The sequence below is a fragment of the Rhinolophus hipposideros genome, assembly GCF_964194185.1.
Source record: "Rhinolophus hipposideros genome assembly, chromosome: 20".
NCBI lineage: Eukaryota > Metazoa > Chordata > Mammalia > Chiroptera > Rhinolophidae > Rhinolophus > Rhinolophus hipposideros.
The window spans coordinates 16,287,232-16,299,822 of NC_138066.1; the positions used below are offsets into that span (position 1 = coordinate 16,287,232).

At 35.3% G+C, this 12,591-nt stretch overlaps 1 protein-coding gene across 1 annotated transcript in view; it reads right to left on the reverse strand.

The window, feature by feature from the left end:
• Window positions 1-12,591, reverse strand: part of EFCAB5 (EF-hand calcium binding domain 5) — a gene marked incomplete at both ends in the record, with an annotated part of 137,916 nt that overhangs the window by 27,959 nt on the left and 97,366 nt on the right. The window contains 6 exon segments of the mRNA XM_081027072.1: window positions 2,116-2,272; window positions 3,563-3,777; window positions 5,259-5,351; window positions 5,448-5,525; window positions 6,966-7,931; window positions 9,238-9,337. Coding sequence (XP_080883198.1) covers window positions 2,116-2,272; window positions 3,563-3,777; window positions 5,259-5,351; window positions 5,448-5,525; window positions 6,966-7,931; window positions 9,238-9,337 — 1,609 coding nt within the window.

Genomic DNA, 12,591 nt, shown 5'->3' on the forward strand with positions numbered 1-12,591 from the left:
GCAAAAAAATAATAATGATCTGATTAAAAATTGGGCAGAGGAACTGCACAGACATTTTTCCAAAGAAGACATGCAAATGACCAAAAAGTGCATGAAAAGATGCTTAACATCACTAATCATGAGGAAAATGCAAATCAAAACCATAATGAAATATCACCACACACCTGTCAGAATGGCTATCATCAAAAGACAAGAGATAACAAGTGTTGGTGAGGATGTCAAGAAAAAGCAACTGTTGTGCACTGTTGATGGAAATGTAAATTGGTGTAGTCACTATGGAAAACAGTATGGAGTTTCCTCAAAAAAATAAAAATAGAACTGTCACATGATCCAGCAATTCCACTTCCAGGTATATATCCAAAGGAAATGAAATCATTATCTCGAAGAGATATCTGCACCCCTGTGTTCACTGCAGAATTATTCACAATAGCCAAAATATGGAAAACAACCTAAGTGTCATCAACAGATAAATGAAGAAAATGTGGTATATGCAAGTATGTATGGGCAAACAATTTTCAATAAAGGAGCCAAAAACTTAAAATGGAGAAAAGAAAGCCTCTTCAATGGTACTGCGAAAATTGGAAAGCCATATGCAAAAGAATGAAACTAGACTGCTATTTGTCACCATACATAAAAATTAACCCCAAATGGATAAAAGACCTAAATATAAAACCTGAAACAATAACATATATAGAAGAAAACATAGGTACTAAATTCATGGACCTTGTTCTTAGTGAGGATTTTATGAATTTTACCTCAAAGGCAAGGGAAGTAAAAGCAAAAATAAATGAATGGGACTATATCAAATTAGAAAGCTTCTTCACAGCAAACAAACAAACAAGCCATCAACAAAAAAAGAGGCAATCAACTGAATGGGAGAAGAAACTTGAAACAACACCTCCAGTAAGGGGCTAATATCCAAACTATATAAAAAACTCATACAACTCAACAACAAAAACAAAGAAAACAGACACTTTCCCCAAGAAGACATACAAACAGCCAACAGATCTATGAAAAGATGCTCAACTTCACTAGCTATTAGGGAAATGCAAATCAAAACTACAATGAAATACCACCTCACACCTGTTAGAATGGTTATGATCAACAAGACAAGTAATAACAAGTGTGGGAGAGGTTGTGGAGAAAAATGAACTCTCAAACACTGCTGGTGGGAATGTAAACCGGTATTTCCACTGTGGAAAACAATATGGAGGTTCCTCAAAAAATTAAGAATGGAATTACCATATTATATAATCCTGCAATTCCTCTTCTGGGTATCTACCCCAAAAGTTTGAAAACATTTATTTGTAAATATATATGTACTCCTATGTTCATTGCAGGATTATTCACAGTGGCCAAGACATGGAAACAACCGAAGTGTCCTTCGATAGATGATTGGATAAAGAAGATGTGGTACATATATACAATGAAATACTACTCAGCCACAAGAAAAGATGAAATACTGCCATTTGTGACAACATGGATGGATCTGGAGAATAACATGTTAAGCAAAATAAATCAGATGGAAAAAGTCAAGAATCGTATGACTTCACCCATATATGGGATATAAAACTGAAAGCAAAAATTGAACAAAACAGACAAACAAAAACTCATAGACAGCAGTATAGTGGTTACTAGAGGGAAAGGAGTGTGGGGTGTGGTAGAAAAAGGTAAAGGGGGTCAAATATACAGTGATGAAAAGAGATTAGACTTTTGGGTGGTGAACATGCAATGTAATACAGATAATGTATCATAGAATTGTACACTTGAAACCTATAGAATTTTATTAACCAATGTCACCTTAATAAATTTAATAAAATAAAAAATGGTAATTATGTGAGGTGATGGAAATTTTAACTAACACTACTGTGGGAATAATTTCACAATATATAAGTGTGTGTGTGTGTACATGTTGTACACCTTAAACTTATAAAATGTTATATGTCAATTGTATCTCAATAAAGCCAAAAAATGTATAACCATACTAGTAGGCGTGAAGGTGGTATTTCATGGTTTTAGAATAATCAGTGTTTAACTGTATATATGCCATAGTACTGGGAAAGTTGAAGTTAAGATGTTACCACAACTTACATAAGAAAATTCTTATATTTTTACCTTTCTTCATAGAGTCTTTTTCCATTCCTTCCTTGTATGTGTACAAGAGTTCATCAATTTCCTTCAGATCCAGGAAGCCTGAGCCATCACTGTCCCACTTCTGAAAAAGGGCTTCTAGGAGAAGTCCCCGTCGGATTCGGGAAGCATTTTGTTTAACCTAGGATGAAAATAGATTATTAAAGCAAAGAAGACAATCTGTTCATTGTACTCTCAGGCAGCCTCCTATGTTCATTTCCCAGAAAGTACAGTACTTAAAAAAAAAAAAGCTTTATTTTGAGACTAAGCATGATATTAATGGGAAAATGAAGCACTTAATTTTGATCTTCTAAATACCATTCTCTGTTTTACCTCTAGATAAAAAAACATGCATTCTCTGATTGGATTAAAATACATTAATTTAGGAAGAGGACTACACTCCTTAAGAATCTTTAATTCATTCCTTTCCGCTCCCTCGCTGGTTGTTCAGGACTGTGATTAAACACATGGGGTGCTCTGCCTGGCTTTTTGGTGGGATGTGTTTTGTAGTGAAAGGGCAGGAATGGCAGTGTTCAAACAATGAAAGACTGTTCAAAAATTTTTTTATGATTTATCAGTTTACATTTATTAGGATTACTGATACATTCCCATTTCTACCTTCCTACATTTATATTTACATTTCAAAAATTCTTTTATATTTAACATTGACTTGACATTAATTTCTTTTTAGATTTTGTTCTAGATTAATTATATCAATTAGATAGTAATTTAACATCTAGATAGTTTTAATTGCTAAATGACAGTGAACATATACCATTTGGTTAATTGCGGGGAGATGCAATTTAGGAGGCAAAAGGGATATCAACTCTAGAATTAGGTTGAGAAGACTCATAAGGCTGATGAGATTACTGAATATGCCTGGTGAATCTAATTTACATATTTCATACAAGAGTACATAAATTGTTTATAATTTACAATTAATTATAATGTAAGCTAATGTGTGTGCATTTATCTATCACCTAAGTAAGGAAATATATACTGCCTGGATGCAGCACACCTAAATAAAAATATATATTCAAGCCATAACAATAACCCTAAGTATGTGCATTTGTAAATGCACTCACACAGCAGACAGACAGTACACACACCCACACACACACACAATCTTTGTTCATACACATATCTGCTCCTCAAAATCTCTTCAAACTTCAGAGGAGGAAAAACAAAGCTATACAATAAACCATCTCCTACCATCAGTGATCATGATATTATTAGGGGAATGAGTGCTCTGGAGTGTGATCTTAGAATATTTGACAATAAAATAAAATATTTAATGGCCATGGTCATTGAAATACAATGATAAGTTTGATGGCAAATTTTTAAAGAAGAGCCACACAAAGAACAACTGAGGTTGAGAGATTTACTTAGAATAGTGACCTCACTTGTTTCACTGATACACAATATCACTCACCTCTTCTAAGCCACTTATTTTCTCTTCTTCAGTTTCAACATAGCCCCTCTTAAAAAAGGAGGTGAGGGTCTCACTGACACTCAAGGGGGTATCTTCACCCACAAATGTCTCCAGGAGTTGTACAAACTGGAGCAGATTCAAGGAAACTCCATTGAAGGCACTCAGACCTTTTACTTCCTTGTAAGACTGGATATTTCTGATAATTGGATGTAGGTCTATCGAACAGGAAACACATACCAAACAGTAAACGGAAGGATTTTCTCAAAAATTAGGACAATCTATGAGTACTTATTGTAATGGATATCTACTACTTTTTTCCCTGTCAGGAATCCGTGCTCCCTTCATGAGGACAGCACCCTTCTTATTTGACAAAACATCTCTCCCTCGTTGTCAGTTTAGATACATCAGGTGGTACTGAGCCTCCCCCACCCTCAAGGATGGCCACGTGATACAGAATGCATATACGACAGCAAGATAATCCACTACAGGCCAATGAGGATTAGACCCAGAACTTTTTGGGAAACTATTAGGCAAGAACCACTCTTTTTGTCCTTTGATTCCTGAACTTGTAAGATGTAGGCGTAGAGACACTCTCGTGGCTATCTTTGTCGCAGTATAGAAAAAAGAAACTAAAACTGGAAGTGACACAGAGAAGAGCAGGGCTGAGAGGCAGAGTGATGGTGTCCTGCTGCTATTGTTGAGCCCTTGGTATCACTGTGCCTAAAGCCCCCTGCAATCTCTACTGGCCAGTTAAATATATCTGTAAATACCAGCACTACCACCTCTTCCCCAAAGAGCCTTGAATATATTTATCTTGAAGCTCAATGTTATAACATGAAGCATACTTCATAAAATTTCAATCCAGTGACTTGTGTTTGATTTATTCATTCATTTACTCATTCATGCCTTCAATATCAGATTTGATGGAACTTAAAAATGATCACCCATGCAGTTTTTTTCAAATAATAAAGCAAAATTGAAATGAAGAAGTCAGACCAAGAGAAGAACATGAACTAGCAGGCCACAAGAGCTTAACCAATGCCATGCATTTTCACTAAAATATTTTGAGGATGGAAAGTTTGTTATTTGACCCAGAGAAAAAAATTGCAGATAGGAAGAGAATAAAATTGATCTAATTAGTTCTACTACTTGTCGATGAAAAGTAAAATGATAAAATTGCATTGTAGTAAAATATGAGTACTTGTTGGAACAATCACTGTTAAACACATGGTTTACCTCAGATCTAAAAGCTACTCTTTGCTCTCTCTGTGGAGTATATTATAAGTCTTCAAAAAACCCTAGATTCTCACCAGTCTCACATGTTTGGATGTGGAACTATCAGGGAGAGGAATAGCTGGAATGATTTTTGTTGAGTTTTAATGTCTAATATTTTATTCCCTTTGTATACCTGGACCATAGCCTCAAAGCAGTTGTAGGGCCATGTAATGGCAAAAAACAAAACCCAACTGAATACTAATGAATATATTTTAAAACAGAACATTCATCAATAGCTCATGCCTACTACCACCAAAAACATTCATCTGGTATATATTTGAATGCATCAGCTGAGGGACAAAATAATGCAAGGATCACCCTGCTGTTGTGTCTTGGCTAAGTCCACTTTTTATCACGGGGTAAATTAAATCCATCAACTGAACTTCCATCTATCCCTCCTAGTTTTGTTGTTAACATGTACCTGTGAATCTGGAGTTACCATAGATTAAGTTTGCCTGTTTTTCATCTTCACATTTGGCATACTTCATCTTCCAGTTACAAGTCAAAAGTTCACCTATAAAATACAGATTCCACAACATAGCCAATTTAACTTAACTTTCACAGTGTTTTTGTTCCAGAGTATTAATGAAAGGAGGATTAAATGAGTCACCTGACCATGACTTTCCTTCTATTTCTGGGGACTTGGGTTCACAGAACTTGTCTTTCTGAACTTCCTTTTTTGCGGTTTCTAAAAGGTACAAAAGAAAATGCCTATGAGTTGGACATTATATATTCTATTATGTATTCTTAAGTTAATGAATGAGAGAAATGCCTTGCATATGTAATACCAAAAACTTTATTTCAGGTACTTTCCCATAGATGTTGTGTTATAATCACAATGATATCATTTAATAACTCCTAGTTGTTGAGAGTGGCTCTGTCACAAAAGCAATTTGTTGTACCCTAATCTGGCCGTGCAAAAGGAGGGCTACATTTCCTACCCTCCCTCACAGCTAGGTGTCACTCTATGCCTAAATACTGACCAATGATATGTGAAGGGTGTGATGTGATGTTTATCCCTTCTCATTTCTCCTTCTCTGATTATCAGAATGTGGACATGTTAGTGAGCCATCTTAAATCATGTGGTTGGAGGAGACACAAGATAGAAGGAGCTGGAGCCACTGCTGATTTCATGGGCCTGAGCTGTCATGTACCTTGACTTTTATACGACAAAGAAACTCCTATCTTGTGTAGACATTATTGTTTTATTTTGTTTTCCTGAGATTTTTCTTAGACACTGTCATGTTGGATCACTGTTACACATAGTCAAAACTAAGCCCTCACTAACATAACACCGGACTGAATAGTAACTTCACTAATTTGTTTTAAAGCTGCATTCCTACTATGTAAGGAGAGCCAAACATTAGTAGTTGTTTTGTGGAGAAATAAACATAATGCTAAAAAAAAAAAAAAAAGAAAGAAATCAAATTAATTGATGATCATGTAGAATCTAGAACACAGGTTACACATCTCTTAGGAGTTTTAAATAAGAATTTCCTTCGGGACTGTAGACTTTAGAATTAAAGGGCAGAACTTAAAAAAAAAAATTATGCCTAACTGAGGCCTTAAGTGATATTGAAATTGGCTCTCTAAAGGGGTAGAATTTTTCAAAAAAGGTCATAAATTGGCATAAGCAATTCAGAGGAAAAGTCTTCTGCAGAATAAATATTTGAAATGCTTTGTGCTGTTTTAAATATGACTTTCAGAAACTCTTCTAGAACATACATCTTATATGTAACTGAAAAAGCAAGTTCCACTTTATAGTTGAAATAAAAGTAATTTTTAAAAATGGTTTCTAATACCAGACACCACACTTAAAACAAAATGGCTTCTACTGCTTTTTCAGGAGTCCAGTGTAAATTTCTGTATGTAGCGTTACCAGGTTTCTTCCTTACAAATGGGCTTCTAATGCAAAAGGAATTCTAGGTAAATTGACAATAGAGGCTTTTTGGTTTGCACTTAATTGATGGTTCAAGGTCTAGACTCATACTGAGTAGCAAAATATGTCTGACGTTTGCATGACCTGATATGCCAGAAAAGATCCTAACTGAAATGAGTATTTTCTGAAGACTTTAAAAACTGCTCCACAAAACAGAGAGCTAACGTTGTGGGAGAACTGCATTATTACCTGAAAGGTGACCTTCTGTTCTTGATACTGGATCATCCTCTTGCAGTTCAGAAATCGTGACTAGTGCCTCTTCATATGCTTGCTCCTGAGTCTGCTCTTCCTGTGGAGGGATTTCAATGTGCTCCCTAGATGTTTCACTTTCTCTTAAGATATTACCTTCCCTTAATTGTGAAGCTGAGTCCACATCCTGTTTTTCTGGAGTTCTCTCTCTGGATGGTTCTTGTTCTTCAGTTGATCCTTTGAGTGGTTCTTCTGTTATTGACCCTCTGCGTGATCCTTGTTCTGGAGTTGACCCTTTGTGTGATCCTTTTCGTACTACTGATTTTCTGCGTGGTCCTTCTGCAATTGACCCTCTTTGTGGTCCTTGTATTACTGACTCTCTGCGTGATCCTTGTTCTGCAGTTGACCCTCTGTGTGTTTCTTGTCCCAATGTTGACTCTTTGTGTTGTCCTTGTGCTGTTATTGATTCACTGTCAAGTCTGTGTTCTGCAGTAGATTCTATATGGATTCCTTGTTCTGAAGTTGACATTCTAGGTGGTGAGCCTTGCTCTGTTATTGACTCACGATGAAGTCTTTGTTCTGTTATTAACTCTCCCATTGATCCTTGCTCTGGAGTTAACCCTATGTAGGTTCCTTGTTCTGTTACTGATTCTCTGCACAGTTCCTGTTCTCCAGCTGACTCTGAGTCCTGTTCTTGTTCTTTGGTTAAAATTTCGTTTGGTTCTTGTCCTGCAGTTGTTTCTTTCTGCTCTTCTGATGGGCTTGGTGATAGTGTTGATTTTCTATGTTTATGTAGATCTTCTGGATTTTCTAACAATTTACTTTGGGTTTTGCTAGCATGTTTTTCGGGAAGTAATGTATTCATCTCTAAGAGCACTTTGTCAAAGTCTTCATATATATGTTTCTGATCATCCATATCGCCCCAGAACTCAGGCAAGTCTATCTCTTCAAACTCAATGAAGGGCCCTAATGCAGAAAACAAATCATTTACCTAAATAATTGATCCTAAAATGCAGAATCAGAGCTAGTAAGTTAATACAAAAAAGCATTGAGCACAGTGATTATAAAATAGGTCTACTGCTTTAAATAAATATCAGTAACTTTTCCCTTTACAATAAAAAGTAAAAAGGTATCCAAAGGAACATAAAAGGTGCTCACTACTGTAAATTAGAAATTATCTCTTTCCTAAAAGGTGTGGTTTTGAAGATGAACAGGATTCTTCTTTAGGTAGTTGGAGAGTTGTGTAAACTGCCAAGGCAAATAGAATTTCTTTTTTACTTTGGTCTTTTTTACTTTTGGATGAGGCAGGGAACACACATCTTCCACCTTAAATACCTTTTCCATATCTACAATTTCAAAATAAAAGCAAGTCTCAATCCACAACTATCTTTCACTGGGCTATCCCCCCCACCCCCGCCAATATTCATTTTCTCTCTTCTTCTTCTCTACCTTCCTTTCTTCTTCATTCCTTAATTCTTTTCCTCCACACCTTATGTGGACACCTGGTTCAGAATTCTAGGGAAAGACTGAGTACCGTGCACCAGAACCCCACTGTTAAAAAAAAACAACAACAAAACAATCCCAGTGTTCAGGACTACCAACAGTGGGACCATGCCATAAGACTGTATCTTCTCTCTCTGCTAAAACAGTATTTAAGCTATAAAACTGTAATTCCCACCGTTTTGGGGAATATTCTGCATATATCACTCACAGATTTTTAAGTATACAAGTAATACATTTTCACACAGAAATAAAATCCTGATATTCTTTGGAAAACCCATCTATTCAATGACTATCTCTTTAAAAAATAAAAATAAAGCCCGTATTCTTATTTGTTTGGGTAGTAAGATAAAAAAGATATCCCACTGTATAAGTACAGTAAAAACATACAAGTAAAAATGCTTGTGAGAAGGAAACATTTTTCTTAGAAATCTTAGAATTCTAAGTTGCACATTAAAATTGTAATTACCATTACCAACTTAATTTCTAAAACATTCAGATTGTTACTAAAACACCTCTTCATTTGAATGAATTGAAAATTGAGTTCTAGCTGAGTTCTAGCCTGACAACTTTTAATATTGCTCTGTAGGGAAAAATTCATCTAGTTGTGATAAAGAATGAATTTTGTGTGGAATGAACAATCAGATATAGCTATCAGGGTCTCAGGGAGATGTATGTGAAGAAATTCCACAGGGATAAAATGACCTTGTATTCTCATATTAGTGCACTGCCTCATTCCAACTTGAGCATACTCCCTCTGAGTAGCACTTACATTGTCTTGGGTTACAGAGTAAACGTCTAAGCATTTTTGAACTTTGGTCATAGAAGGTTTCCAGCAAGGCCAATGTCCTCTGCCGATCCAAAAACCCTACCTAAGCAGAAAGTTTGCAATTAGTTTTTATAGGAGATTTGAGATTTTTTGTGTAGACGGACTATGGTTTACTAAAGCATTTATTATCACCCTCACCACCACCATGTAAATAAAAGCTGCAGAGTCAAAATTAAGAAAGCTATCTATATCTTGCTTCTAGGCTTATACTCTCCTTCCCCATTCTGCAACATGTCAAAATGCCTTACACTTAATAAAATAGATGCTTAACAAATATTTGTTGTACTGACTTAATTGCTAAATCCAATGTACAAAGTTCAATTCTTAGCTAATCTGACCTGAGTATGACACTAGGAATAATTCACTGCTTCCTACTTGTTCTTTTTTTGCACTGTTTTTATTTTGAGAAAACTTTTAATTATAGAAAAATAAGAAAATGATAAAACTAACACTTTGTTCCCAACACCCAGAAATGATTATTGTTAACATTTTGTGTATTTACTTTAAAAATGTATAACTGATATCATAGTACATATGTCCTTTAAATTGCTTTTATTTACTCAACATTGAGATCCAATACATGTATGTAAAGAAATAGACTTTATTCCTTTTAACCGCTGTAGGGTATTCTATAATATGAAAATATAATTTTTTTAAAAAAATCTCTCTTTTGATGATTTCCAATATTTCTCATTTAGATTTCCAATATTTTGATACCAAAACAATAACGCAATGGACATCCTTACACATATCACCTGTGCACATGTGTAAACATTTCCCTAGGATAAATAACTAGAAGGGTAATTAATGGATTGTATACTATGTGTATTTTCAACTTAGTACTTCTTGCCAAACTGCTCCACAATACACCGTTGCCAATTTACATACTTACCATTACTGAATGAGGATATCATTTTTCCATATCCACCCAATATTTGATATCGTTAGAATTTATAATTTTTTCCCAATCTGATGGATAAAGTATGTCATCTAATTATTTTAATTTGCATTTCCCTGATTACTAGTGATATTAAATATATTTTGATGTTAATTATGTATTTGAGTTCCCTCCTTTATGAATGGCTTTTACCTTTTTCAGTTGGGAAGAGTTGTCTATTTCTTATTAATTTGTAAACTTTTGATGATCATCATCCTGTTATTTACATAGCAAATATCCTTTCCCAGTTTATTTTATTTTTTTTCCCAGTTTATTTTTTATTTTTTAATTTAAATTTTGGTGAGTTTAGCCATATCAATATTTTTTGTTTTGGGGTAGTCAAATGTGTCAGTCACATCCTCTACGGTTTGTGCTTATTAGGAGTACTTTTCAGGAAATATTACCCATATTATCAAAAGTTATGATCTATATTTGCTTCTAAAACTTTTAAAATTTTGTTTTCTACATCTAGGTCTCTGATAATATGAGACTTATTTTTCCTCATAAATGAGGTTAAAATCTAATTTTATATTTTTCCTACTATGGAAAGCCAATTGTCCCAATAGCATTGTCCTTCCCACTGATTTATATTGCTACCCATGTCATACACTAAATTCCCACATTCTCATGGGTCTGATGCTAGGTTCAGTAGCCTGTTAGTATAAGTCTGTTCTTAAAAATAGGGAAATTCTCCCCAACGTGTTCTTCTTTTTGTTATTATTTTTGCTATATTTAAACCTTTTTTTCCATGTAATTTTTAAAAGCTAAACCCTTTTTAAAAAAAAATACAACATACATACAGAAAAGTATACAAATAATAAGGGTATGATTTCATGAGCATTTCATAGTATAAACACACTCAGGACTTGTTTCTCTAAGGAAAATGGTAACTTTAGTAGGGGGCATGATTTTGCTCCAAAACTTGATGGATCTACACTGTGATTCTACTATTGCCATAGCATTCCAATTCCTCTTATATACTTCAAATACCGTGGGACCTTCTAGGGGAGAAGGCACGAGGAAAAGAAGAGTTTTTGTACCATAGCCTACAAAGTCTACAAAGCCTTTTCTTGCTCTGGGACCCACTCTGGCTGCTGATGGCTCAGTTCATACATAAAAGCAGCACATGAGAGTAAACGTTGTTCCTAAAATGTAAAAAGATCCAATAAGCATTGTGCCTCTTTCTTAATGGTAGGTGGCGCAAGGTACAGCAATTTGCCTTGTACTTGAGATATCCTGTCATGCTTCAGACTACTTAACTGTTAAAAATTTACCAATGTTAAACCTTGAATTTTTATGGTTTTTATTGTCCACCTTCAGACACACAAGACACCTCTCTCTCTCTCTCTCTCTCTCTCTCTCTCTCTCTCTCTCTCTCTCTCTCTTTCATAAACAATGCCACACAAATCATTCTTGTACATGTATTTTCTATTTACTAGTGCTTTTATTTCTTTGGGATAAAAATTTCAGGAATGGGATCACTTGGTTGAAGGATGTAAGTACTTTTTATTTAAATAGACATATCTAGATTACTTTAAAAAGATACTATACTAAAATTTCACCAGGAATGTCTCAGAAAATACTATTCCTCTATCCCTACCAGCAATAGGTATTATCTATTTAAAATATTTTTGCTCATCTGTTGAGTATATAATGATTCCATAAATTGTGTGTTCATATTTTTTGACCATTTTTCTTTGGGAGCTTATATAGTGTCCCACCATCAGAGAAAGTGGCATTTTTTTCAGTGACAGCCATAGTACTTGTTGATTCTAACCGTATGGAGTTCATCCCATTGAGTCATTTGGAAGTTTTCTTTTGTATTGCTTATGCCCATGGCTCTTCTTGTCCGAACTTTAGGTGTCTTGCTGGGGGTACTCCCAGAACTTTTTACTGCCGTCTTCTCAGCACATTCACTCCCCTTCACACACAAGTATTTGGGAACACTCATCCCCTTTCCTCTAGCCACAGGAGTGGGACTAACCTCAAGATCACCCACCTAAACTCCTCTTTCAATAGTAGTTACCCTCCCTCTTTAATGTCATGTTGGGTTCAGGACATCTCTACGAAGATTGCAGTCTCTAAGCTACACCCAGGAAATGAAGCATAAGCCCTCATCTCTACGAAGATTGCAGTCTCTAAGCTACACCCAGGAAATGAAGCATAAGCCCTGCTCTTAAATTTCTTTTCAACCTACTTGGAATTTCCAAGAGTGTCTATAATATTGCTTTCAACCTCCAACCCTGATTGGGGCTCAGGGGTGGGGGATCAGCAACTAACTCTGACTTAGGAACCCAGACAATCTCTAACCCCTAGTCACAACCCCTCCAACCTACTTCTTCCATCAGCTGGTCATAATC